Source organism: Rutidosis leptorrhynchoides, chromosome 3, assembly GCF_046630445.1.
Source record: "Rutidosis leptorrhynchoides isolate AG116_Rl617_1_P2 chromosome 3, CSIRO_AGI_Rlap_v1, whole genome shotgun sequence".
Lineage (NCBI taxonomy): Eukaryota > Viridiplantae > Streptophyta > Magnoliopsida > Asterales > Asteraceae > Rutidosis > Rutidosis leptorrhynchoides.
This window is the reverse complement of record NC_092335.1, coordinates 476,497,153-476,522,385: the sequence shown is the minus strand read 5'-3', so window position 1 is coordinate 476,522,385 and position 25,233 is coordinate 476,497,153. Positions and strand designations below refer to the sequence as shown.

At 35.5% G+C, this 25,233-nt stretch overlaps 2 protein-coding genes across 5 annotated transcripts; both read left to right on the top strand.

Annotated features, from left to right (window-relative positions):
• Window positions 1-13,324: 13,324 nt before the first annotated feature.
• LOC139901685 (uncharacterized) lies at window positions 13,325-14,128 on the top strand. Its single transcript, XM_071884365.1, has one exon. It carries the CDS (start codon window positions 13,325-13,327, stop codon window positions 14,126-14,128), a length of 804 nt encoding a protein of 267 aa, XP_071740466.1.
• Window positions 14,129-15,808: 1,680 nt separating this feature from the next.
• LOC139898138 (ubiquitin homeostasis protein lub1-like) lies at window positions 15,809-24,400 on the top strand. Of its 4 annotated transcripts, XR_011776896.1 has the most exons (19): window positions 15,809-15,994; window positions 16,646-16,977; window positions 18,019-18,134; window positions 18,257-18,325; window positions 18,559-18,619; window positions 19,604-19,740; window positions 20,483-20,672; window positions 20,798-20,882; window positions 20,955-21,047; window positions 21,151-21,284; window positions 21,456-21,519; window positions 21,612-21,731; window positions 22,354-22,408; window positions 22,610-22,729; window positions 22,849-22,952; window positions 23,506-23,894; window positions 24,003-24,100; window positions 24,220-24,299; window positions 24,375-24,400. XR_011776896.1 is itself a non-coding variant. In XM_071880855.1 (15 exons), exons 1-14 carry the CDS (start codon window positions 15,926-15,928, stop codon window positions 22,678-22,680), a joined length of 1,587 nt encoding a protein of 528 aa, XP_071736956.1. In that variant the 5' UTR covers window positions 15,809-15,925; the 3' UTR covers window positions 22,681-22,729; window positions 22,849-23,130. The 4 variants fall into 4 exon arrangements, 3 of the variants coding, with proteins under 3 accessions (XP_071736956.1, XP_071736955.1, XP_071736954.1); XM_071880855.1 differs by lacking the exons at window positions 23,506-23,894; window positions 24,003-24,100; window positions 24,220-24,299; window positions 24,375-24,400 and having other exon boundaries at window positions 19,613-19,740; window positions 22,849-23,130; XM_071880854.1 differs by lacking the exons at window positions 23,506-23,894; window positions 24,003-24,100; window positions 24,220-24,299; window positions 24,375-24,400 and having other exon boundaries at window positions 20,807-20,882; window positions 22,849-23,130.
• Window positions 24,401-25,233: the final 833 nt, after the last annotated feature.

The window sequence follows — 25,233 nt, the reverse complement described above, 5'->3', positions numbered from 1 at the left end:
CAGAATTTTGCATTAGTGTGTCTTATCGAGTTTGTTAGGATGCATTAGTGAGTCTGGACTTCGACCGTGTTTAATTGAAAAATGATTGCTTAACAAATTTTGTTGGTAACTATATATTTTTAACATGTGAATATTATGTGATATATTAATCTCTTAACGCGTTTGATATTATGTGATAGATGTCTACCTCTAGAACAAGTCCCATTGACTCACCTAATAATAATGAAGAGTCAAATGTAAATTGGAATGATTCGTGGACTGATTCACAAGTTCCCGAAGAGGAACCGGAAGAAGAGTCGGAACCGGAAGAAGAATCGGAACCGGAAGAAGAATCGGAACCGGATGAAGAAATAGAACCGGTGGGGGAAATAATAAAACGGTTAAGTAAAAGAAAATCCTCAACCAACCGACCAAGGTTAATTATGGTCAATGGTGTTTCCGCCAAGGAAGCAAAATATTGGGAGGATTACCAATTCTCCGATGAATCGGATTCCGACAAGAATTCCGATGATGTTATAGAAATTACCCCAACTGAATTTAAAAAGGCAAAAGAAAATAATAAGGGAAAGGGCATAAAAATACAGAAATCTAATTCCAACCCCGATGAACTTTATATGTATCGTCAACCCCCGTAGTCCTTAAGTTGTAACAATGACCCGGGAACCTCTAAACCACCAGGTTTTTCTAAACCAATGTGGAAAACGACGGCTCGTATTAGGGAAACATCATATATCCCTAGAAACTTGGCAAAACGAACCAAAACCGAAGAAGAAGAAACAAGCGAGTCGGAATAAGATAGTTGTATTCGTGTGGTGTAATATATGTAATATAGTGTGCTTATGCTTTATGATATATGTAAAAATTGCTTGTATTAATAAGTATTTTTTTTTTTTGAATCTAACTCTTGTCTATTTTACAGTATAAAAACACAAAATGGATAGACAACCCAATATTTTAAGAGACCTACCCGGAGACATGATTGATGAAATCTTGTCTAGAGTCGGTCAGAATTCTTCGGCACAACTATTTAAGGCGAGATCAGTTTGTAAGACATTCGAAGAACGTTCTAAGAATGCCTTAGTTTATGAAAGGCTTTCGTTCGAAAGATGGGGGATATCACATTGGGAAATCCATAAGTTACGATGTGTTTACTTTGACGCATATATTGCTGGGAACCCAAATGCTATTTTACGCAATGGGTTAAGAAATTATTTTAACTCAATATATCCGAATATTGGACTTCGTGATTTAGAAAAAGCGGCTAACATGCAACATAAAGAAGCATGTTATGCTTACGGATTAGTAATGTTCGCTTCTCACCAAAGTGAGAACAAGAACATCGGGCTACAACTATTAAACAAAAGGTTCCCACAAGTGACGGAGTCGGTAATTGGGGTAAGAAATGAGGTTTTTAGATTGTTACGGGACTGTTGGACATTACGTAATCCTCGTCCCTTTGACGACGTTACAACACGCTGTCTTATCAACGGCCATAACGGTTATGTTCCACAAGACCAAGGATGGGAAGTAGTCCTAGTAAAACCAGAATGCATGACTTGTTTCTGGACGTATGAATTACGTGTCTTTATTGCCTTTGCTGAACGACTTGCGTACTAGCTAGAATTATCTTCACAACCATCTTGTATCAAATTTATTGTGTGCTATATTTCATGCTATATGTAAAATAAGCGGTATTGTAAGTTTGTAAAATATTGTGTAAAAGTTTGAACGCGAAATATTATTATAATCAGTTTTTCATATAAGAATTGTAGTAGTTGAATTGTATATTAGCTACTAAGTATGAACTTAACGGGTAGGTACTACCCGAATTTAAACTTATAAAACGCTAATATGAAGAAAAAGCTTTTATAAATGAGTTCATATTATGCTACGAAATACTATTAACTACTCTTAATATTCTGTATGATTAACTTGTTCCATTTAACAATTTTGAAGGAAATGGCACCGACTACTCGACACACCGTGAATATGAATGAAAAGGAATTCCGTACTTTTCTAGCTTCAAACATAGCCGCAGTACAGGCTGCGCTACATACCAACAATAACCTTGGATCTAGCAGTACAGGAAATCGTGTAGGATGCACCTACAAAGAATTCACTGCCTGCAAACCTTTGGAATTTGATGGAACCGAAGGACCGATCGGATTGAAACGGTGGACCGAGAAGGTCGAATCGGTGTTTGCCATAAGTAAGTGTACTGAAGAGGACAAAGTAAAGTACGCTACGCATACCTTCACAGGTTCTGCGTTAACATGGTGGAATACCTATCTAGAGCAAGTGGGACAAGACGATGCGTACGCACTACCGTGGTCAGCATTCAAGCACTTGATGAACGAGAAGTACCGTCCCAGAACCGAGGTCAATAAGCTCAAGACAGAACTTAGAGGGTTACGAACCCAAGGATTTGATATTACCACGTACGAAAGACGATTCACAGAATTGTGCCTATTGTGTCCGGGAGCATTCGAAGATGAGGAAGAGAAGATCGACGCGTTTGTGAAAGGATTACCGGAAAGAATCCAAGAAGATATAAGTTCACACGAGCCCGCCTCCATACAACAGGCATGTAGAATGGCTCACAAACTAGTGAACCAGATTGAAGAAAGAATTAAAGAACAGACTGCTGAAGAGGCCAATGTGAAGCAAGTCAAAAGAAAGTGGGAGGAAAACGGTGATAAGAATCACCAATACAACAACAACATCAATTACAACAATAATCGCAACAATTATCCCAACAATCGCAACATCAATCGCAACTACAACAAACGGCCCAACAACAACAACAACAACAACAACTACAACAATCATCCCAACAACAATAATAACCGCAACAACAACAACAATCAGAAGCAGCTATGCCAAAGGTGTGAAAAGTATCACTCGGGGTTCTGCACCAAATTTTGCAACAAGTGTAAAAGAAATGGTCATAGCGCGGCGAAGTGTGAGGTCTACGGACCAGGGGTTAATAGAACGAAAGGAACAAATGGTGTCGGAACGAGTAATGGCGGAGCAAGTAGTGTCGGAGCAAGTTATGCCAATGTAGTTTGTTATAAATGTGGAAAACCGGGCCACATTATTAGAAATTGCCCGAACCAAGAGAACACGAATGGACAAGGCCGCGGAAGAGTTTTCAATATTAATGCGGCAGAGGCACAGGAAGACCCGGAGCTTGTTACGGGTACGTTTCTTATTGACAATAAATCTGCTTACATTTTATTTGATTCGGGTGCGGATAGAAGCTATATGAGTAGAGATTTTTGTGCTAAATTAAGTTGTCCATTGACGCCTTTGGATAGTAAATTTTTACTCGAATTAGCAAATGGTAAATTAATTTCAGCAGATAATATATGTCGGAATCGAGAAATTAAACTGGTTAGCGAAACATTTAAGATTGATTTGATACCAGTAGAGTTAGGGAGTTTTGATGTGATAATCGGTATGGACTGGTTGAAAGAAGTGAAAGCAGAGATCGTTTGTTACAAAAATGCAATTCGCATTATACGAGAAAAAGGAAAACCCTTAATGGTGTACGAAGAAAAGGGCAACACGAAGCTACATCTTATTAGTAATTTGAAGGCACAAAAACTAATAAGAAAAGGTTGCTATGCTGTTCTAGCACACGTCGAGAAAGTACAAACTGAAGAAAAGAGCATCAATGATGTTCCCATTGCAAAAGAATTTCCCGATGTATTTCCGAAAGAATTACCGGGATTACCCCCACATCGATCCGTTGAATTTCAAATAGATCTTGTACCAGGAGCTGCACCAATAGCTCGTGCTCCTTACAGACTCGCACCCAGCGAGATGAAAGAACTGCAAAGCCAATTACAAGAACTTTTAGAGCGTGGTTTCATTCGACCAAGCACATCACCGTGGGGAGCTCCTGTTTTGTTTGTCAAGAAGAAAGATGGTACATTCAGGTTGTGTATCGACTACCGAGAGTTGAACAAACTTACCATCAAGAACCGCTACCCACTACCGAGAATCGACGACTTATTTGATCAACTACAAGGCTCGTCTGTTTATTCAAAGATTGACTTACGTTCCGGGTATCATCAAATGCGGGTGAAAGAAGATGATATTCCAAAGACTGCTTTCAGAACACGTTACGGTCATTACGAGCTTATGGTCATGCCGTTTGGTTTAACTAATGCACCAGCTGTGTTCATGGACCTTATGAACCGAGTGTGTGGACCATACCTTGACAAGTTTGTCATTGTTTTCATTGATGACATACTTATTTACTCAAAGAATGACCAAGAACACGGTGAACATTTGAGAAAGGTGTTAGAAGTATTGAGGAAGGAAGAATTGTACGCTAAGTTTTCAAAGTGTGCATTTTGGTTGGAAGAAGTTCAATTCCTCGGTCACATAGTGAACAAAGAAGGTATTAAGGTGGATCCGGCAAAGATAGAAACTGTTGAAAAGTGGAAACCCCGAAAACTCCGAAACACATACGCCAGTTTTTAGGACTAGCTGGTTACTACAGAAGGTTCATCCAAGACTTTTCCAGAATAGCAAAACCCTTGACTGCATTAACGCATAAAGGGAAGAAATTTGAATGGAATGATGAACAAGAGGAAGCGTTTCAGTTATTGAAGAAAAAGCTAACTACGGCACATATATTGTCATTGCCTGAAGGGAATGATGATTTTGTGATTTATTGTGATGCATCAAAGCAAGGTCTCGGTTGTGTATTAATGCAACGAACGAAGGTGATTGCTTATGCGTCTAGACAATTGAAGATTCACGAACAAAATTATACGACGCATGATTTGGAATTAGGAGCGGTTGTTTTTGCATTAAAGACTTGGAGGCACTACTTATATGGGGTCAAAAGTATTATATATACCGACCACAAAAGTCTTCAACACATATTTAATCAGAAACAACTGAATATGAGGCAGCGTAGATGGATTGAATTATTGAATGATTACGACTTTGAGATTCGTTATCACCCGGGGGAGGCAAATGTGGTAGCCGATGCCTTGAGCAGGAAGGACAGAGAACCCATTCGAGTAAAATCTATGAATATAATGATTCATAATAACCTTACTACTCAAATAAATGAGGCGCAATAAGGAGTTTTAAAAGAGGGAAATTTAAAGGATGAAATACCCAAAGGATCGGAGAAGCATCTTAATATTCGGGAAGACGGAACCCGGTATAGGGCTGAAAGGATTTGGGTACCAAAATTTGGAGATATGAGAGAAATGGTACTTAGAGAAGCTCATAAAACCAGATACTCAATACATCCTGGAACGGGGAAGATGTACAAGGATCTCAAGAAAATTTTTTGGTGGCCGGGTATGAAAGCCGATGTTGCTAAATACGTAGGAGAATGTTTGACGTGTTCTAAGGTCAAAGCTGAGCATCAGAAACCATCAGGTCTACTTCAACAACCCAAAATCCCGGAATGGAAATGGGAAAACATTACCATGGATTTCATCACTAAATTGCCAAGGACTGCAAGTGGTTTTGATACTATTTGGGTAATAGTTGATCGTCTCACCAAATCAGCACACTTCCTGCCAATAAGAGAAGATGACAAGATGGAGAAGTTAGCACGACTGTATTTGAAAGAAGTCGTCTCCAGACATGGAATACCAATCTCTATTATCTCTGATAGGGATGGCAGATTTATTTCAAGATTCTGGCAGACATTACAGCAAGCATTAGGAACTCGTCTAGACATGAGTACTGCCTATCATCCACAAACTGATGGGCAGAGCGAAAGGACGATACAAACGCTTGAAGACATGCTACGAGCATGTGTTATTGATTTCGGAAACAGTTGGGATCGACATCTACCGTTAGCAGAATTTTCCTACAACAACAGCTACCATTCAAGCATTGAGATGGCGCCGTTTGAAGCACTTTATGGTAGAAAGTGCAGGTCTCCGATTTGTTGGAGTGAAGTGGGGGATAGACAGATTACGGGTCCGGAGATTATACAAGAAACTACCGAGAAGATCATCCAAATTCAACAACGGTTGAAAACCGCCCAAAGTCGACAAAAGAGCTACGCTGACATTAAAAGAAAAGATATAGAATTTGAAATTGGAGAGATGGTCATGCTTAAAGTTGCACCTTGGAAAGGCGTTGTTCGATTTGGTAAACGAGGGAAATTAAATCAAAGGTATATTGGACCATTCAAGATTATTGATCGTGTCGGACCAGTAGCTTACCGACTAGAGTTACCTCAACAACTCGCGGCTGTACATAACACTTTCCACATCTCGAATTTGAAGAAATGTTTTGCTAAAGAAGATCTCACTATTCCGTTAGATGAAATCCAAATCAACGAAAAACTTCAATTCATCGAAGAACCCGTCGAAATAATGGATCGTGAGGTTAAAAGACTTAAGCAAAACAAGATACCAATTGTTAAGGTTCGATGGAATGCTCGTAGAGGACCCGAGTTCACCTGGGAGCGTGAAGATCAGATGAAGAAGAAATACCCGCATCTATTTCCAGAAGATTCGTCAACACCTTCAACAGCTTAAAATTTCGGGACGAAATTTATTTAACGGGTAGGTACTGTAGTGACCCGAACTTTTCCATGTTTATATATATTAATTGATATTGATATTTACATGATTAAATGTTTCCAACATGTTAAGCAATCAAACTTGTTAAGACTTGATTAATTGAAATATGTTTCATATAGACAATTGACCACCCAAGTTGACCGGTGATTCACGAACGTTAAAACTTGTAAAAACTATATGATGACATATATATGGATATATATATATAGTTAACATGATACTATGATAAGTAAACATATCATTAAGTATATTAACAATGAACTACATATGTAAAAACAAGACTACTAACTTAATGATTTTTAAACGAGACATATATGTAACGATTATCGTTGTAAAGACATTTAATGTATATATATCATATTAAGAGATATTCATACATGATAATATCATGATAATATAATAATTTAAAATCTCATTTGATATTATAAACATTGGATTAACAACATTTAACAAGATCGTTAACCTAAAGGTTTCAAAACAACACTTACATGTAACGACTAACGATGACTTAACGACTCAGTTAAAATGTATATACATGTAGTGTTTTAATATGTATTTATACACTTTTGAAAGACTTCAATACACTTATCAAAATACTTCTACTTAACAAAAATGCTTACAATTACATCCTCGTTCAGTTTCATCAACAATTCTACTCGTATGCACCCGTATTCGTACTCGTACAATACACAGCTTTTAGATGTATGTACTATTGGTATATACACTCCAATGATCAGCTCTTAGCAGCCCATGTGAGTCACCTAACACATGTGGGAACCATCATTTGGCAACTAGCAAGAAATATCTCATAAAATTACAAAAATATGAGTAATCATTCATGACTTATTTACATGAAAACAAAATTACATATCCTTTATATCTAATCCATACACCAACGACCAAAAACACCTACAAACACTTTCATTCTTCAATTTTCTTCATCTAATTGATCTCTCTCAAGTTCTATCTTCAAGTTCTAAGTGTTCTTCATATATTCTACAAGTTCTAGTTACATAAAATCAAGAATACTTTCAAGTTTGCTAGCTCACTTCCAATCTTGTAAGGTGATCATCCAACCTCAAGAAATCTTTGTTTCTTACAGTAGGTTATCATTCTAATACAAGGTAATAATCATATTCAAACTTTGGTTCAATTTCTATAACTATAACAATCTTATTTCAAGTGATGATCTTACTTGAACTTGTTTTCGTGTCATGATTCTGCTTCAAAAACTTCGAGCCATCCAAGGATCCGTTGAAGCTAGATCCATTTTTCTCTTTTCCAGTAGGTTTATCCAAGGAACTTAAGGTAGTAATGATGTTCATAACATCATTCGATTCATACATATAAAGCTATCTTATTCGAAGGTTTAAACTTGTAATCACTAGAACATAGTTTAGTTAATTCTAAACTTGTTCGCAAACAAAAGTTAATCCTTCTAACTTGACTTTTAAAATCAACTAAACACATGTTCTATATCTATATGATATGCTAACTTAATGATTTAAAACCTGGAGACACGAAAAACACCGTAAAATCGGATTTACGCCGTCGTAGTAACACCGAGGTCTGTTTTGGGTTAGTTAATTAAAAACTATGATAAACTTTGATTTAAAAGTTGTTATTTTGAGAAAATGATTTTTATTATGAACATGAAACTATATCCAAAAATTATGGTTAAACTCAAAGTGGAAGTATGTTTTCTAAAATGGTCATCTAGACGTCGTTCTTTCGACTGAAATGACTACCTTTACAAAAACGACTTGTAACTTATTTTTCCGACTATAAACCTATACTTTTTCTGTTTAGATTCATAAAATAGAGTTCAATATGAAACCATAGCAATTTGATTCACTCAAAACGGATTTAAAATGAAGAAGTTATGGATAAAACAAGATTGGATAATTTTTCTCATTTTAGCTACGTGAAAATTGGTAACAAATCTATTCCAACCATAACTTAATCAACTTGTATTGTATATTATGTAATCTTGAGATACCATAGACACGTATACAATGTTTCAACCTATCATGTCGACACATCTATATATATTTCGGAACAACCATAGACACTCTATATGTGAATGTTGGAGTTAGCTATACAGGGTTGAGGTTGATTCCAAAATATATATAGTTTGAGTTGTGATCAATACTGAGATACGTATACACTGGGTCGTGGATTGATTCAAGATAATATTTATCGATTTATTTCTGTACATCTAACTGTGGACAACTAGTTGTAGGTTACTAACGAGGACAGCTGACTTAATAAACTTAAAACATCAAAATATATTAAAAGTGTTGTAAATATATTTTGAACATACTTTGATATATATATATATATATATATATATATATATATATATATATATATATATATATATATATATATATATATATATATATATATATATATATTGTTATAGGTTCGTGAATCAACCAGTGGCCAAGTCTTACTTCCCGACGAAGTAAAAATCTGTGAAAGTGAGTTATAGTCCCACTTTTAAAATCTAATATTTTTGGGATGAGAATACATGCAGGTTTTATAAATGATTTACAAAATAGACACAAGTACGTGAAACTACATTCTATGGTTGAATTATCGAAATCGAATACGCCCCTTTTTATTAAGTCTGGTAATCTAAGAATTAGGGAACAGACACCCTAATTGACGCGAATCCTAAAGATAGATCTATTGGGCCTAACAAACCCCATCCAAAGTACGGGATGCTTTAGTACTTCGAAATTTATATCATATCCGAAGGGTGTCCCGGAATGATGGGGATATTCTTAAATATGCATCTTGTTAATGTCGGTTACCAGGTGGTCACCATATGAATGATTTTTATCTCTATGTATGGGATGTGTATTGAAATATGAAATCTTGTGGTCTATTATTATGATTTGATATATATAGGTTAAACCTATAACTAACCAACATTTTTGTTGACGTTTTAAGCATGTTTATTCTCAGGTGATTATTAAGAGCTTCCGATGTCGCATACTTAAATAAGGATGAGATTTGGAGTCCATGCTTGTATGATATTGTGTAAAAACTGCATTCAAGAAACTTATTTTGTTGTAACATATTTGTATTGTAAACCATTATGTAATGGTCGTGTGTAAACAGGATATTTTAGATTATCATTATTTGATAATCTACGTAAAGCTTTTTAAACCTTTATTGATGAAATAAAGGTTATGGTTTGTTTTAAAATGAATGCAGTCTTTGAAAAACGTCTCATATAGAGGTCAAAACCTCGCAACGAAATCAATTAATATGGAACGTTTTTAATCAATAAGAACGGGACATTTCAGTGTGAACCACGAGCCGGTAGCACCATAGCGTTTATGGTTAACCATATTGGATTTATTGATTGTTTAGCATATTATATATATATATATATATATATATATATATATATATATATATATATATATATATATATATATATATATATTGTGTTGAGTATATGCTAATGCGGTTTTGTGTTAATGTACGACTTGTTAGTATTACGGGTATGATGACATGTTATTTGAGTTACAAGTTCGTATGAGGTATTTGGTGGGTGCAGTTGCAAATAGATGGGTTATATATGTGTATGTATAATTGTTGCACTCACTAAGCGTTTTGCTTACCCCCTCTCGTTGTTTACATTTTTAGGTGCGAACACGGAGAAAGGGAAGGGGGTGATTGGGCATTAGATTCCCATGATGATTTCTTGTTGAAGCTTTTGGAAGACGACCTAATGTTTTTGGGTAGTTTAGCCCCAAACTATGCTCGGGTGTAGTTTGGATTAAAACTATCATTTTAAATGGGTCAAATTTGTATTACATTCGATTAATGGCCTTAGTGCCTTTTGTAAACATCAAACTCGTTGTAAGTTTAAATGAAATGGTTTACATCTTGCGACCTTTTCGAATGGCGCGTAATGTCTATATAAAAAAAAATTTATCCGGTTGAATACGGGTTGAGTTGTTTCACATACGGCAGTTCACTCAAATATATTATTTCAGTTTCGATTTTTGGGACAAATCTGTTTAAATTTGTAGGAATATAGGTATACGAAACTGAAACAATAATACATATTATCATAAATGTAATAATTAGATAGACAATATGTATAATAAATAATTATAATTAGAACGAAAAAGATAGAACGATCTAACCGATATTAGGTTGAACCGGTCTTGTGTTTGACACAATTCCCTTAAACAGATTCGACGTCTGTTCCCACGGTACACCGCTCCGAAGCAGCGTACTGCCGGACTAGAATACTTGTCTGAAAAGAGACCGGAAGCGGAGTGACCGAAGTTGTCGAAGAAGAAGCTGAAAAACTAATGTAAGAGGGTTATGATTTATTTTTGTGTGTTAGTTGATTTATTTTTCTCAATACCAAAGTTTGGTATTTATAGTGCAAACAAGATCTTGATTAATAAAAGAAAGATTTACAAAATCACACAAATAAGATTTACAAAATCTTTGGTTGATTATTTAAATCTTGTAGGATCTAAAAAAGAAAAGAAAAGATTTACAAAATCTAATGAAAAAAAGATTTACAAAATCCTTAGTTGATAAGTCAAATTTTTTCTTTCTTAATAAAAAATTGCTTCCACTTTGCACTTAAACTAATAACTTTAAGACGCGATATCTCATTCACCATTATCCCGTTTTGGACACGCTTTAGTTCTTTTTAAAACTCTCATTAGTGGCTACAAAACCCACTAAATAGTCGTTAATATATATTATATATTAATTTTTGTCCAAAAAATTGGTGGAACACAATTTTTCAACCAAATTTTCCAACAGCTTATACCTAAACGTATAATAACAAAGTGCATAAAAGTTGATTCGTAAATATATACCGAATCTATATGCTGAACACATTAACTCTCACGTTTAGATTTAAGTCAACATCACAATGAATTGTTATTTATCGTTTAAGGTAAAAACATAATTATATTATATATATTACTCTGTAACGGCATATAGATTTTGGTACATTATCACAGGTGACATGATCACCATTAATAATGAATTTAACCACACAGACACATATATTAGATCCGATTATAAGCATGTCAGTTTCGTGAAACATAGAATCTGTTTAAGTTTGTAGGTAAAATATATACGAAACTGAAAATAAGTATGCATATTATCACAAACATAATAATATGTATAATAAATAATTAAGATAAGAGCGGAAAGTTAAACGATCTAACCGAATTGAAGGTTGAACCGGACTTGTGTTTGACACAATTCCCTTAAACAGATTCTTCGTCTGTTCCCGGGTTACACCGGTCCGAAGCAGCGTACTGCCGGACTTGAACACTTGCCTGAAAGAAAACCGAAACGGAAAGACCTTATTGCGGCTGAGAAGGAAAACTATAGTGTTTTTGCTATTAGTATTTGGTGTATCTTTCAACAAAGCCTAAAGACTTTATTTATAGTGGAGAGTAAGACCTTAAGTTTGTTCCCACAATCGATGTGGGACAACTTCTACTTTACTTATTCTTCAAGATAACTTTGTACCAAACTAGCAACTTTGAGACTCAATATCTCATTTACCTTTAATCCTTTTTTGGCACACTTTATTTCGTTATAAAGCCCTTGCCAAGGACTACAGAACTCACTAAATGGTTATCATTATATGCCACTCGATCATATAATTATTTGTGTCCAAAGTTGATGAAAACACACTTGTATTTAACCAATTTTTCCGACAGTTTGTTCCTTCTACGAGTTTATCTCTTATTTACATGTTTCGGTTTAGATTACTAGTATTCTTTGCAATGTATTAAATATGGATGTCTTCTCTTATAGTAAAATGCCATCTCATTCATTATTCTATTGTATTTATTGGTTTTATACATGATTTAATGTTGAAGGTTTAATCAGTTATAATATTGTTAATTTATGGATCAAAACACTCCACTAAATAATTTTAATATTATTATTTCATTAAATCTATAAAGTTATAATGTTCGTGAGGTAAGACATTTTAACGGTATCAAGCTCACTAAATCTATAAAGTTAAAATGTTCTATTGTGTTTATTCGTTTGATAATGTTATAGTGAATGCTTCTTTGAACTTTTCATATCATGAGATCACATTAAAGTTCTCAAGTTGAAAGAATTTGCTTCAATCCATATGATATAGCAGAGATGAAAAAATTTGCAGATTGAATTTTAGAAAGGGGAAATGGTAATGTTGGAGGTCCAAATGATGGCGAAGCTGAAACCAAGATACCAGACGATATATACATTAAATCATTAATTGGAACCCGGTAATGGAGAAATTCAAATCTCAGTTATCGAATTGGAAAATGCGAACGTTGTCATTTGGTGGAAGACTAGTCCTTATCAAATCGGTCCTCAATAGTCTACCATTGTACTATTTTTCGCTCTTTCGTGCTCCGCCTTGTGTGCTAAAAATACTTGAGAGTGTGAGGCGTGTGTTCTTTTGGGGCGGGTCGGATTCGGGCAACAAACTTGCTTGGGTTAAATGGGAAAAAGTTATCACTTCCTATGATAACGGGGGTTTGAACATTGGGTCGCTAAATTTCAAAAACTTAGCTCTATTTGGAAAATGGTGGTGGAGGTTTAAGACCGAAACCGACTCCCTTTGAGCTAAGGTCATCCGTAGTATTTATGGTTCATGTGGTGGCTTGAAATTGGGGAACGAAGTAATTTGTTCCTCAAAACCAAGTGTGTGGCGTTCTATTATTTTGGCAGGTCATAAGTTGCAGGAGATGGGGCTATCTTTCACCAACTCTTTCGTTCAACAAATTGGTGCTGAATCTTCTGCTAAATTCTGGGATGAAGTCTGGATTGGTGGTAACAAGTTGCGACTGTTGTTCCCTAGGCTTTTCAGATTGGACAAAGTGAAGACATCTGCGATTAAAGATAGGATTACTTTTGCTGAAGGCTCTCTGATTTGGACGTGGGATTGGGAAAGGAATCCAGCGGGCAGAACACTACCCGAACTTCGGGACATGTGCAGTTTAATTGAAGGCTACAACTTCGGGGTCGGGAACAACACTTCTATCCGATGGTCAATTTCAAGCGACGGGTCCTTTACTGTAAAAAAACTATGTGCGAGTATTGAAGATCATGTCTATTCGGGTATCTCTCAAAACAACGAAACTTTGCGTAACAATTTGATTCCTAAAAAACTTGAAATTTTTGTGTGGAGAGCGATACAAAGACGTATTCCAACAAGGATAGAGCTTGACAAGCGGGGCATCGATTTACATAGCGTTAGATGTCCACTTTGTGATGAGGATCTCGAGTCCGTGGAGCACACACTTATATTTTGCAAACATGCTTTTGACTTATGGGATCGAGTGTTCTCTTGGTGGGGGTTCGGGAGCATGACCAACTTAAGTATAAATGAGATCCTACGGGGTAATTGCTCTACTTCAACGACAACCCTTGGAAAAAAGATTTGGCAAGCCGTCGAATGGGTTACCTCCTACCTAATTTGGAAGAATAGGAACAACAAGGTTTTTCGTGATACAAATTGGAACACTCCGGTGGCGTTGAACGAGATTTAAATCAAGTCCTTCGAGTGGATCTCTCATCGTTTGAAAGGAAAGAAATTAGATTGGTTATCTTGGCTCAACGACCCTAGTATATATCTAAAGATATTGTAATTCGGGTTCGGTTTTGCTCTCTTTGCAATCCGATTCTTTAGTTTGTGCTTTTCTTATGAGAGGTTGACCTAAATATCACCTCTCACTGTATGTATTTGTGTGTTAGTTAATAAAAATCCTACTTGCCTTCTAAAAAAAAATATATACATTAAATCATTAATGTTGATTTTATTAAAGAAACTTCTAATTATATATCAAGGAAGTATATGACCCGTAATCAGAATTTAAGCTACCTTCAAATAATTGCTTAACAGCCATTTGTTTTTTTGTCATCTACACATATATGTTACTTCATAAATTGAATGTAATAATTTCGATTTTTTTATATATTTTATTGAACAACCCCGCAAATTTTATTCTTTTAACTAATATGTCATTTACATTACATATCGGAAATTGGTATCAGTAGATCATTTATTTCAATGATCCTCATCATTTGCACGTAACCCACACGTTCGAGTGGAAACCCAAACCTGATCGAAGGTACCTGGGAACACATCCATTCGGGCAGTGTTCTGAGTAGAGGTCCGTAAACGAATCCGGTAAAACATCCCTATAGAGTCAATATATACAACCATTATTGGTGTTCAATTAGTTTGAAGAAAAATCATGTGATCCCTAAAGATTGAATCCATGACCTCTCTCTATCACATGGCTCAAAGGACATGTATCACTTAATAAAATTATAATTGTATATTTGTAAAGGAAATCATCTAACAACGTTTACTTTAACCAAAGAGCCAATAACTTAACGATATCGAGGTCATCCTTACAACTTTAAGGTTGCAGGTTCAAGTCCTGCTTAATTTCGTGGTGTATATATTTGTGTTAGTATTAGGTAGGTGTATGAGTTTGTTATTAAAAATAAACGTTTACTTTATTTTGTACTTTTGTAAAGAGGATTGAAAATGCGTATTCCGATATAATTTTGTATTATATTATATAGCCATTTTGCACATTAATAAAAGGGAGATATTCTCACACACCATTTTTTAAAACTTTTATTATGACTTAATTTTCGTTTAAATAAATAAACCACTAATTACTTTCAGTGAAGCGAAAATCATTTCGAGTCGTCCTGGGTTCTTACATAGTAGCAAGGTTGCAAAAGACGTGAGACGGGGTCGAGACGTTCGGGTCCTAAAAAGGTCGAGACGTTAGAGACGGGGTCGAGACGGGAGTCGAGACGGACGTCGACCAAAGTTGATTTTTAAATATATAAGTATATAAATGCATATATGTATACATATTTTAAAGCTAAAAACATCAATTGATTAATTTGTACCCATAATTGCTATCATTGTTAATTTAATACAAAAAATTCAAACTAAAATACAATATATTTCACCGATTCTACTGATTTTCTGGCTTTTCTGAATCTTGATCGACTTTGACCCGATTTTTTTCATATTTGACCCGAATTTTGACCTTTGACTGTCATATTAGACGGTTTTCTTCGAGACGGGACGGGCTAGTCACAAAACTGTCGAGACGGGCGTCGAGACGGTTCGAGACTGGGTGTTTTGCAACAGAGCATAGTAGTACTACTCTTGGAGAAAAACCCAGCGACCCATCTCCCCGGAGACGACGACGATCAAAAATCCCAATTCTCTCAGCTAACCCTAAAATTCTTTCACCGCACACTTTCTCCTCCTCACCATTTTCTCTCTCTCTAAACACGTTCTACTTTTCTCCGATATGAATATTGGGGGTATCCCAATTTCTCCGTATCAATTACGCTGTCAGCTTCGAGGTCATGAAGACGACGTATGTCTCATTTTTCTCTCTCTCTCTCTCTCTATATATATATATATATATATATATATACATATATACATATATATATATATGTATTCATGGTAAATTTGATGAAAGTTAGGGATTCGTGAAGTGGATTATGCTACATTTTCTTAGAAGGATCACTAGGCTTAGTCTTCTAGTGGTTCATATTTGGATTATTATTTAACTAGTCAGTTAATTACTACCCTGTATTATGAAGTCATGAATTCAGAGATATTTTTTGAAAATTGGCACAATTTGTATAGCTCTGTAAAAAATAGCAGATGTTTAAGTTAGTAATTGGTGTGTATTACAGTAAATGATATCATAAGAACTTAATAACGTTGTTTTCAAGTAAAATGTAAAATTAGCATCCAGATGTTTAAATATAGCTCAAGCTTCAGAAGGAGGTATAGTGGATTTAGTTTGCTTTTTTAAGCCTGGTCTGGCGTGACATGGTAATGTTAGTAATTATTATAATCATCAATATAAGTAGATGTGATTCATCTGTTGATTTTATTCGGTCTAAAGTCTTGTTGTTTGTGTACATTTGTTATAAGAACTGTATATAACTATAAATACAGATAATGAGTTTGTCTGTTATGACTTTTGAGGCTAATCGTTAGTTTAATTTTCTAGGTTCGTTGTTTATGTGTATGCAATGACGTTGGAATAGCAACTTCCTCAAGAGATCGAACTATACGGTTCTGGTCTCTGGAACAGACCAGTGACAAAGCTTACACTTTATCAAAGATACTGAGAGGGCATACTAGAGGTGTTGGACCACTAACTTGGATCCCTCCGAATAATCAGTTTAAGAAAGGTGTTCTTGTATCTGGTGGGGCTGATGAACTTATTTTGGTATGGGATATAGCGACGGGTGAGAATATTCAGACATTCTGTGGCCATAAATTGCCAGTCACAGGTGTCACTTTGGATGGATCAGACATTATTTCATCATCTATTGACGGGTTAGTTACTTTTACTATTTTTTCATAGTGTGGGCAATGATTTGAAGCTGTAAGTTAATCTTAAAACGTTTGTCTCGATTGCCTATACGGCTTATCCACTTTTATAGTTTATGCTTGTAAAGTAGTACGTTTCACTTCTTTAATGCATTCACGAGTTTTTTTTATGGCGGAAAGGAAAGGAATTGAACTGGAAAACGATAAAAAGTAATTCTCGAGTTTTATAAGGAAAGGAATGGAGAGGAGTGAGTTGTTATAGGCTTTTTATCAATGGATCTTTTTCCACCCAAATATGGGCGGATTAGGAAGGAAACCATTCTATGTATCTATATAATTATTAATAGAACCTTTGTTTACACTTTTATAGTCACCTTCATTGCTTTCATCGTTTGAAAAACTCATGATAAGGTGTGTCAATCGTAACTCACTTCTGCAAGTTGCTAGATACGTCGATATGGATATAAAGTGAATTGTGAAGCACTTTGTATATATAATACTGTAAGAAATTGTAGATGTACAGAAGATTAAAACTATGGTACACGTGTTTATGATTTTATTTTCATCAATTATTATTGCTTCAATTCTTAAAGAGTACCAAGTGTGTGATTGTGATGTTTAATTAAATCCACAATGGAGTCCGTATCTTATAGTTAATTAGCATCAATTCGCTTGGTTTGCTTCGTAGTTTGTTTAGTGGTTTGTTTTGTGTAACTAAAAGTTATAGATAACTAAGTTTTTTTTCTTTCCTTTCTGTTAATTTCCTTTCAACTTGAAAATACATCAAAGCTATCTTCTATTACATTCCTTTCCATCATTTTTCTCTCTTTCATTTCATTCCTTTCTTTTCCGCTGAAAAACACTCGAGAATGCAAGTCAAGGCTGTCAAATTGATTATTTACACACATAATAATCTAAATGTAAAGCTTCTTTAATAAAATGCTACAAAGCAGAAAAAAACTGTAGCACACTAGCACTAACTATAATCTAATGTTGGATGTATTCCTATGTTTGATGTTGGTTTTCTATCTTTTGTGTGCATGGAAGTAATCTAAGACGGTGGATTGGAGGAGTTCACGATGGAAATAGCCTAAGACGATGGACAGCTCACGTGAAACCGATTGAAACAGTTAGGACGCTACGTTCAGGCAAACTTATCACAGGTTAAATTATATTAGTCATTATTTTCATATACGAATCTGATTTTTTAACACTTGCTAAAATTCGTGAATTTACCCTCTATGATGTAACTATATTTATAAAAAAGGCTTTTGATGTGGTACAGGTTCGAGTGACACCACTATAAAGCTTTGGGAAGGAAATATATGCACCCATACATTTACTGGGCATACAGGTTTGTTTTTGTCTTTCTTTACATGTGCATATAGGTTTTTTTTCCAATGGCAGAATGTGCATATAGTATTAGTGTAAGAAGTGCTATGTAATCAAAGTTCAGAGGCATGATGGGTTAATGTGTTTTTGATTATGTGTTTCTCTCTTCTTTTTCTATTTTTTATCTATTATTTATTGCTGCCGAAATTTCCATTAATAACTCTAGGGCATTGTTTTTCTTTGGTAACTTTGCAGATACCGTTAGAGGATTGGCGATAATGCCAGATGAGAGAATACTTTCCGCATCAGATGACTGGTACACTTTTTGGCTCTTAAGTACCTAGATATCCTTTCTTTGTTACTACTTTTTACACGTGTCTATATGTGCAAAATCCCCCAATATCCGATATTAAACTTTTCTTTGAATCAGTTATAGATGTGCCCTGGCTTTTGTTCTCATGACAACTAATGATACACGTACTTCCGCATTAAGCGCTTGGGTGTATCACGTGCTTTGTGCACGCTTATTCGTTAAGTCATGCACTAATAATGTTAGCGCGAATATATTGGGCGCACACCACAATCTTGCTTAGCGCACAAGTTACAATCTTATCTCTAATGAAGTCGTAAATCTTTCCTAACTTAAAACCCGTTTATTATGGAAAGTAATTAAAGAGAATCTGGGCTTACTTAGGATATCTAGGGTTAGGGGGTTTCATTATAAATACAAACCCTAACCTCATTCAACACATCATCACATTTTGGATACTTGATCACCAACTAATCCTAAACGTACGGTAACAGGTATGTTCTTCGAACATGAACCCTATGAAACCTTTCGGCCATTGTTACGATCAATCCAACGATGGTGGACTCGTCTTAACCATCGTGCCTAGCTCATCATCTAGGATATGTTTTTTCACGGTAAACCGGACCGAGGGCTAAAACCATTTAAGTCCTTAAACGCCCATTTATCGCAATCAATGTGTATTCGGCCCCTGTGGCAGATACATGTTTGATCAACAACAACTGTACCTCTTGCAACGAGTCCTTCAGTTATCACATGCATCTTAACTACCCATCTAAAAGACATTGCCTTCATCCTTTTATAACTTTTGCATGTTTAGTAATGATGCACATATTAGTTTCTTCTTGACTTATGCATGCATCCTCTTGAAATTAAAAAACTGACCACTTTCATTGCCCGTCAATTTCGTTCTTGTTTATTTACTAATGTAACTAATTCTCAGTCCTCATTATGCTTTAAATTGACTTATCACAATTGGTTTACAATTGCCAGTTCAATCAGGTTATGGACATTGACTGGTGAGGTTGAACGGGAGATGTTGGGTCACAAAGCCATTGTGTATTCTGTTGATGCACATAAATCTGAAGTTGTTAGTGGCAGTGAGGACGGACTAGCAAAGATATGGAAAGGTGATATATTTCGTCAAAGTATAAAGTTGCTTGTAAAGAATGTGATGGTTGTTCATTTAAATTATAGAAGTTGAAATTGGGAACTAAGATAACATCATTCATAATAATTTTACTATCAACCATCACATTTAAATTATAGAAGTTGAAATTGGGAACTAAAATGCAAATAACTGAAGTATGAACCCGTGTATTGTACTTATGGCTGATACCTAGCAGGATTTCATTTTAGAGATTGCATTTGTTATCAATAAAGCATATGTCTGTGATACTCAATTTTGTTGAAAAGAAAGTCAAATATCAGATCCCTGTCTCTCGCTCATTGTTGGTGTGTGTCTGGCGATAGTCTTGGTCATATTCTGTTAAATTTAGAGGAATTTGTGATTTTATTTAGTCAATATTATATTTGTAGTAATATACTTCATAACGTGAATACAGATGTAGATCGGATACATTAAAATATGATATTGATAAGCTTTCTTCTTGGTATATGTCTCAAAAGATTCAGCTATGTTATATGTTTCCTATAAACATTTTAGGAAAGATTCCTTGGTGATTTTGTTCATATCGTTGTTTGCCTGTTGACATGGTAGTTGATGCGTTCATGTGCCCATCACATGTAGTATTGCTGCAGTTTTCAGGGTTTGTAAGCAAAACTATGACATGGCTACAAACATAGAGTTCATTTTATTGAATATTAATCATTTTGAAGTTTAACCATGGAGAGTATGTGTATGGCTTGTAGACGGAGTTTGTGTTCAAAGCATAGAGCATCCTGGGCGTGTTTATGATGTAAAATTTTTGGAAAATGGCGACTTTGTGACTGCTTGTTCCGATGGTGTGGCTCGTGTGTGGACTTTGAATCAAGATATGATTGCTGAGACTCGTGAGCTTGACGAGTATGCTTCTCTACTTTCTCAATACAAGGGCAGAAGGTATCTACCATTTTCAATATAGAATACATGTTTTGGCTTGTTTATTGAATGCATATTCACGAGCAATAGCAATATGTATGCATTAGTATCTATGGGTTCTTTCAATTTCGGTTGTGTTTTTGGAGCCTCTGTAGCCAAAACATAGTATTGACGGATGCTGATCCCATGTTGTATGACACGATTGCTGGTGATAAAGCTGGTGAAATGAAGGTATACTTTTAATTTTATCGGAATTTGTACTTGACTATTTGTTTCAGGTTTTAACGTTTGTTGGTTTTTCAGGTATTGAAAATGATCAAAGCTGATTACATGAATACGGTGCAAAACGGCACTAATCCTGACATGCGTGTTGAAGTTGTAAATTCTCTTTGTAAGGTACAAAACTAACCAACATGTTCCTGAGTTTGATTATATTATTTGTAATGTCATTATCTATCTATATTAATATATTATACTAATGTAAAATGGTATGCTATAGGTTGCTCAGTCTTTTCGCCTAAAGTCTGATACATTGTATCTGGCTGTTGGTTATATCGACCGGTACCTTTCTGTTGCTCCACTAAATAGTGGAAAATATGAATTGCTAGGGCTCGCGTGCATTATGATTGCTGTGTAAGACATTTTTCCTATGATTAATGGATTATATATACGTATATATATATATATATATATATATATATATATATATATATATATATATATATATATATATATATATATATATATATATGTTCTCACATCCTGTTCCAATATTAATCTGATTAGTTTTGAACATATTATCAGGAAAATAGTGGAGCTTCCATACAAAGTAGAACGCTTCCTCAAGTCACACTCAAACCAAGATGAGGTGTGTGTGTGTGTGTTCAAATTATTTTATGTAAATTAAGAGAATTTTTTTATTCGAATTTTGCGACTAATTACTTCAATTGACTAGTGCAGCTACACCAAATGGAATATGAGGTTGTGACTATCTTGGAGTGTCATTTGATGGCCCCAAGTGCCTCGAGTTTTTTGGAAACATTTGTTGGCATCCAAACTGCCCCAGGTGTAAACGTGGAGGTAATGGTGACGTCTTAATTAAGTATTCTTAAAATTAATTAAATATCAGTAAATAGATATCAGGTTTTGCATTAAACTTGTAGCTTCTCTCCCCTACATTTTTATATCTCAATGTCTCACAACTCTCAACTTCCAAACAAATGGAGCTTCACATAAGCCTCTAATCTCTTATTATTAGAAGCCACCACCACTACCTTTTTACTTGAAATTTCGATGCGAAAAACTGATGTGTACTTGTTTTCACTTCACATAAGCCTCTAACCCTCAACGTTGACTTTTTCACTTTCCCAATCACTGGTGTACTTATTTTCAAATTCTATTTCAATAATGTCTCTGATTTCTTCAACAACGTGGACATAGAACAGGTTTTTCTATGTCTGAGGAGCCATATCTCTAATGGGTTGTGGATCCCATGCCTTGATCAAAGCTTTACCAACTATAAGATTTTGACTCTTATGTAGGTCAAAATTCTGTAATTCGAATATATCAACCCTACAACTTGCAATACATCTAAAGTTGTTCATGTTAACAATTGGATGACCCTCTGCATGACAAAGTGCATTTATCTGTCCCAGCAGATCAACTTTAATGATAAAGGCTTGTTTGATTACTATGTGAACAGGGTAATTTAGAGTGTTTCGCAAGATACATATGTGACCTATCACTCCGGGAGTATGGTATGATTTGTTATGCTCCTTCTCTTGTTGCTGCATCTGCCATTTTCTTAGCAACATTTATGTTTTTTCCATCTCAGAAACCTTGGGTACGTGCCCATGCCTTCATTCTGGATCTGGATTATTATTATTTTTTAATGTTGGTTTACTCTTCCTTAAATTTAATTGTTATGTTAAAGTCTGAATAAGGTGTAAATTTGACAGACGTCAACTTTAAGGGATTGCACCAAGTACCAACCATCAGAGTTGTGCGAGTGTGTAAAAGCTCTGTATAAACTTGTTGTTGAAGCCCCAGATACCACCTTTACATCAAGCACAGAAAAGGTATAGTGAATATGAGTTGCTTCTGACTTTCTTTTACTTGACATACTAAATACTAATACTAATTTGCAGGTAGTTGAAATTTCACTTTATTTGGTTTGATGTTTTAATATGTTAAACAGTATAAACAACTAGCACAGAAGAATGGTTGTCCTACAGAGATACCAATGGACCATTTTGAGAATTTCTGAAGAAGTGCGGGGAACAGTATATTTACTAAAACTAGGTGATTTTGTTTAGATATTGTAGTTAAATGACTTGGTTCTTGATACCAATATATACCATTTGTTTTGCCTACTTCAGATTGGGGAAGTAATCGATGGGGCTAATGATGCCATGAATCCCCGTGTTTTGACGAATTAGTGATTTTATTGTTAATATCCTTACAGTTAAGGCACTTTATAGCTTGATGAAGCATTTTATATATTTCTAACGTTGATACATGACATGTAAATGCTCATATAAGATTCGCATCACATTCTTAAGCATGCATCACGTGTAGGGGTGCACAAAAACCGGATCCGGACCGGATTTGGATCTGGAATGACATGTAAATGCTCATATAAGATTCGCATCACATTCTTAAGCATGCATCACGTGTAGGGGTGCACAAAAACCGGATCCGGACCGGATTTGGATCTGGAAAACCGGATTAATAATAATAAAAGTCAACGTTGGTCTACACCCGACTCGTTCCTAACGCGCGACTTTTACATCCTTGCTGGCTATCTAGTTTTACTCATGGTTTTCACTGTTAAGTCTTTTGTGTTTTTGTTTAGAATGACATTATTTCAAGCCTACACAGTAGATTAAATATCATATGTGATGAGGCTGATGGGAAATTGGATTCGGGTCCAGATGTCCGTGGGGATTCAGTCAATGAAACTTCGACTCAAATTCCTATTCCGCAACTTCTTCAGTTATTCAAAAGGTTTATTCTGGCGGAGAAACCCTGACTCCGTGTGACTATGTCACCCATACCGCCCACCCCGCAAGGGCTAAGTAAGCCGTGTAAGACACCTCCCCCTAATACCCAACAGGAAGTTGCAAGCCGAGATTCGAACCTGCACCTTTCAGTATTCAATAAGGCCCTCCTGCGGGCCCAGGGATCATAGGCGACGGGTACCACTGAAGCACTGCTTCGTTGGTAACTTCTTCAGTTATTAAGGTCAGATAGTTCTGATGTGCATGTCAGCACGTGTCAGCAAAGTCCTCACCTTTATTGATTGTAAGAGCAGGAACAGTTGCTAACAGTTGCTAATTATTCTGTTTTCAGAAAACCGTGCAGTCTTACTTTCCCTCGAAGAGTATTTTGTTACATGGTGGGGTGATACGTATATTTGCGACTACATACAACCCTCTGAAACAATTGAGGTCTGTATCTGTTATATTCCTTTTAAATGAAACGTATTCTGTATTTTTGTTTGGTAAAATCATCGTTCTTCGCTTTTTGTCACAAAAAGAATCGTTCTTGAAAAAGTTTCCGGTTTCAGCCCACCAAGGTCGTTTGGCTTGCTACTGGACCTGCCCTCTCTGCCCATTTTGCCACCTCTAGTCAACACTTTTACTACATGTAAGTACTACTAAAATCCTTCTGAGTTGTAGAATAACTGTTCCTAAGATTTTGACAGGTATTTATTTGTGCAAGTTTGATCATCAGGTACTAAGAGATTGAATTCCATATCGATGGAAGCTCCAACCGGTAAGACAGTTATTATGGAGCCGGAAACGGAATCCAGATGTTCTGTAACATATTCCACCGATTCTTTTTGGGAAACCTCCAAGTCATTATCTTCAGAACTCGGCCAATCATCCTTAAACAACAAGAGCAGTGAAATAGGCTCAGGGAAACAAATAGTGAAATCAAGTAATGTCAGCATCATAAGTGCCTTTTTTATTCTTATTTTATCTGTTATAATAGGTATCATGCCTTTCGCGTTAAGGGAATAACAAGTAGATATGTTTTTTTTTTCCCTTCTTTTCTGTTTGAACTAGAATCAAGTAAGTTCGTTGTGCCATGATTGAAAAGGCAGTGCTGGTATAGTCTTAGCATTAATGAATATCCTTAGCCTTGCCGTTCAAAAAAAAAAAATGAATATCCTTAGCGTTGTTGACTATGGCCTATGGTTTCTGATCATTTTCTTTTGAGTTCAGTTTACATCCCTTTTATTGGGTTGGGGATTTGTGCCCGTGTATGTATCAGATTTTTTTTGCTTTTATCATATATCCCCTCCTTAAGTCTTAAAATCACAAATTTACCCAATTAAACTAACTAATATCATATAAGCCCAATTTTAAACATACTAAAAGAGGTTGACTATTTGGCCGTCTCCGTTGAAAAACGACAACACAATACAAATTTGCAAAACGCCCCCCGAACAATGTTAATCATGACGAATTTTAAACATACTAAAAGAGGTTGACTATTTGGCCGTCTCCGTTGAAAAACGACAACACAATACAAATTTGCAAAACGCCCCCCGAACAATGTTAATCATGACGAATAA

What these genes read in the sequence shown, in the direction of transcription:
- LOC139898138 (XM_071880853.1), top strand. Translation starts at nt 15,926, where the DNA reads ATGAATATTGGGGGTATCCCAATTTCTCCGTATCAATTACGCTGTCAG. An exon ending in TACATTTACTGGGCATACAG is followed by an intron (nt 18,326 to 18,558) that starts GTTTGTTTTTGT and finishes GTAACTTTGCAG; the next exon opens with ATACCGTTAGAGGATTGGCG. An exon ending in CCTATCACTCCGGGAGTATG is followed by an intron (nt 22,409 to 22,609) that starts GTATGATTTGTT and finishes TAAATTTGACAG; the next exon opens with ACGTCAACTTTAAGGGATTG.
- LOC139901685 (XM_071884365.1), top strand. Translation starts at nt 13,325, where the DNA reads ATGGGGCTATCTTTCACCAACTCTTTCGTTCAACAAATTGGTGCTGAA.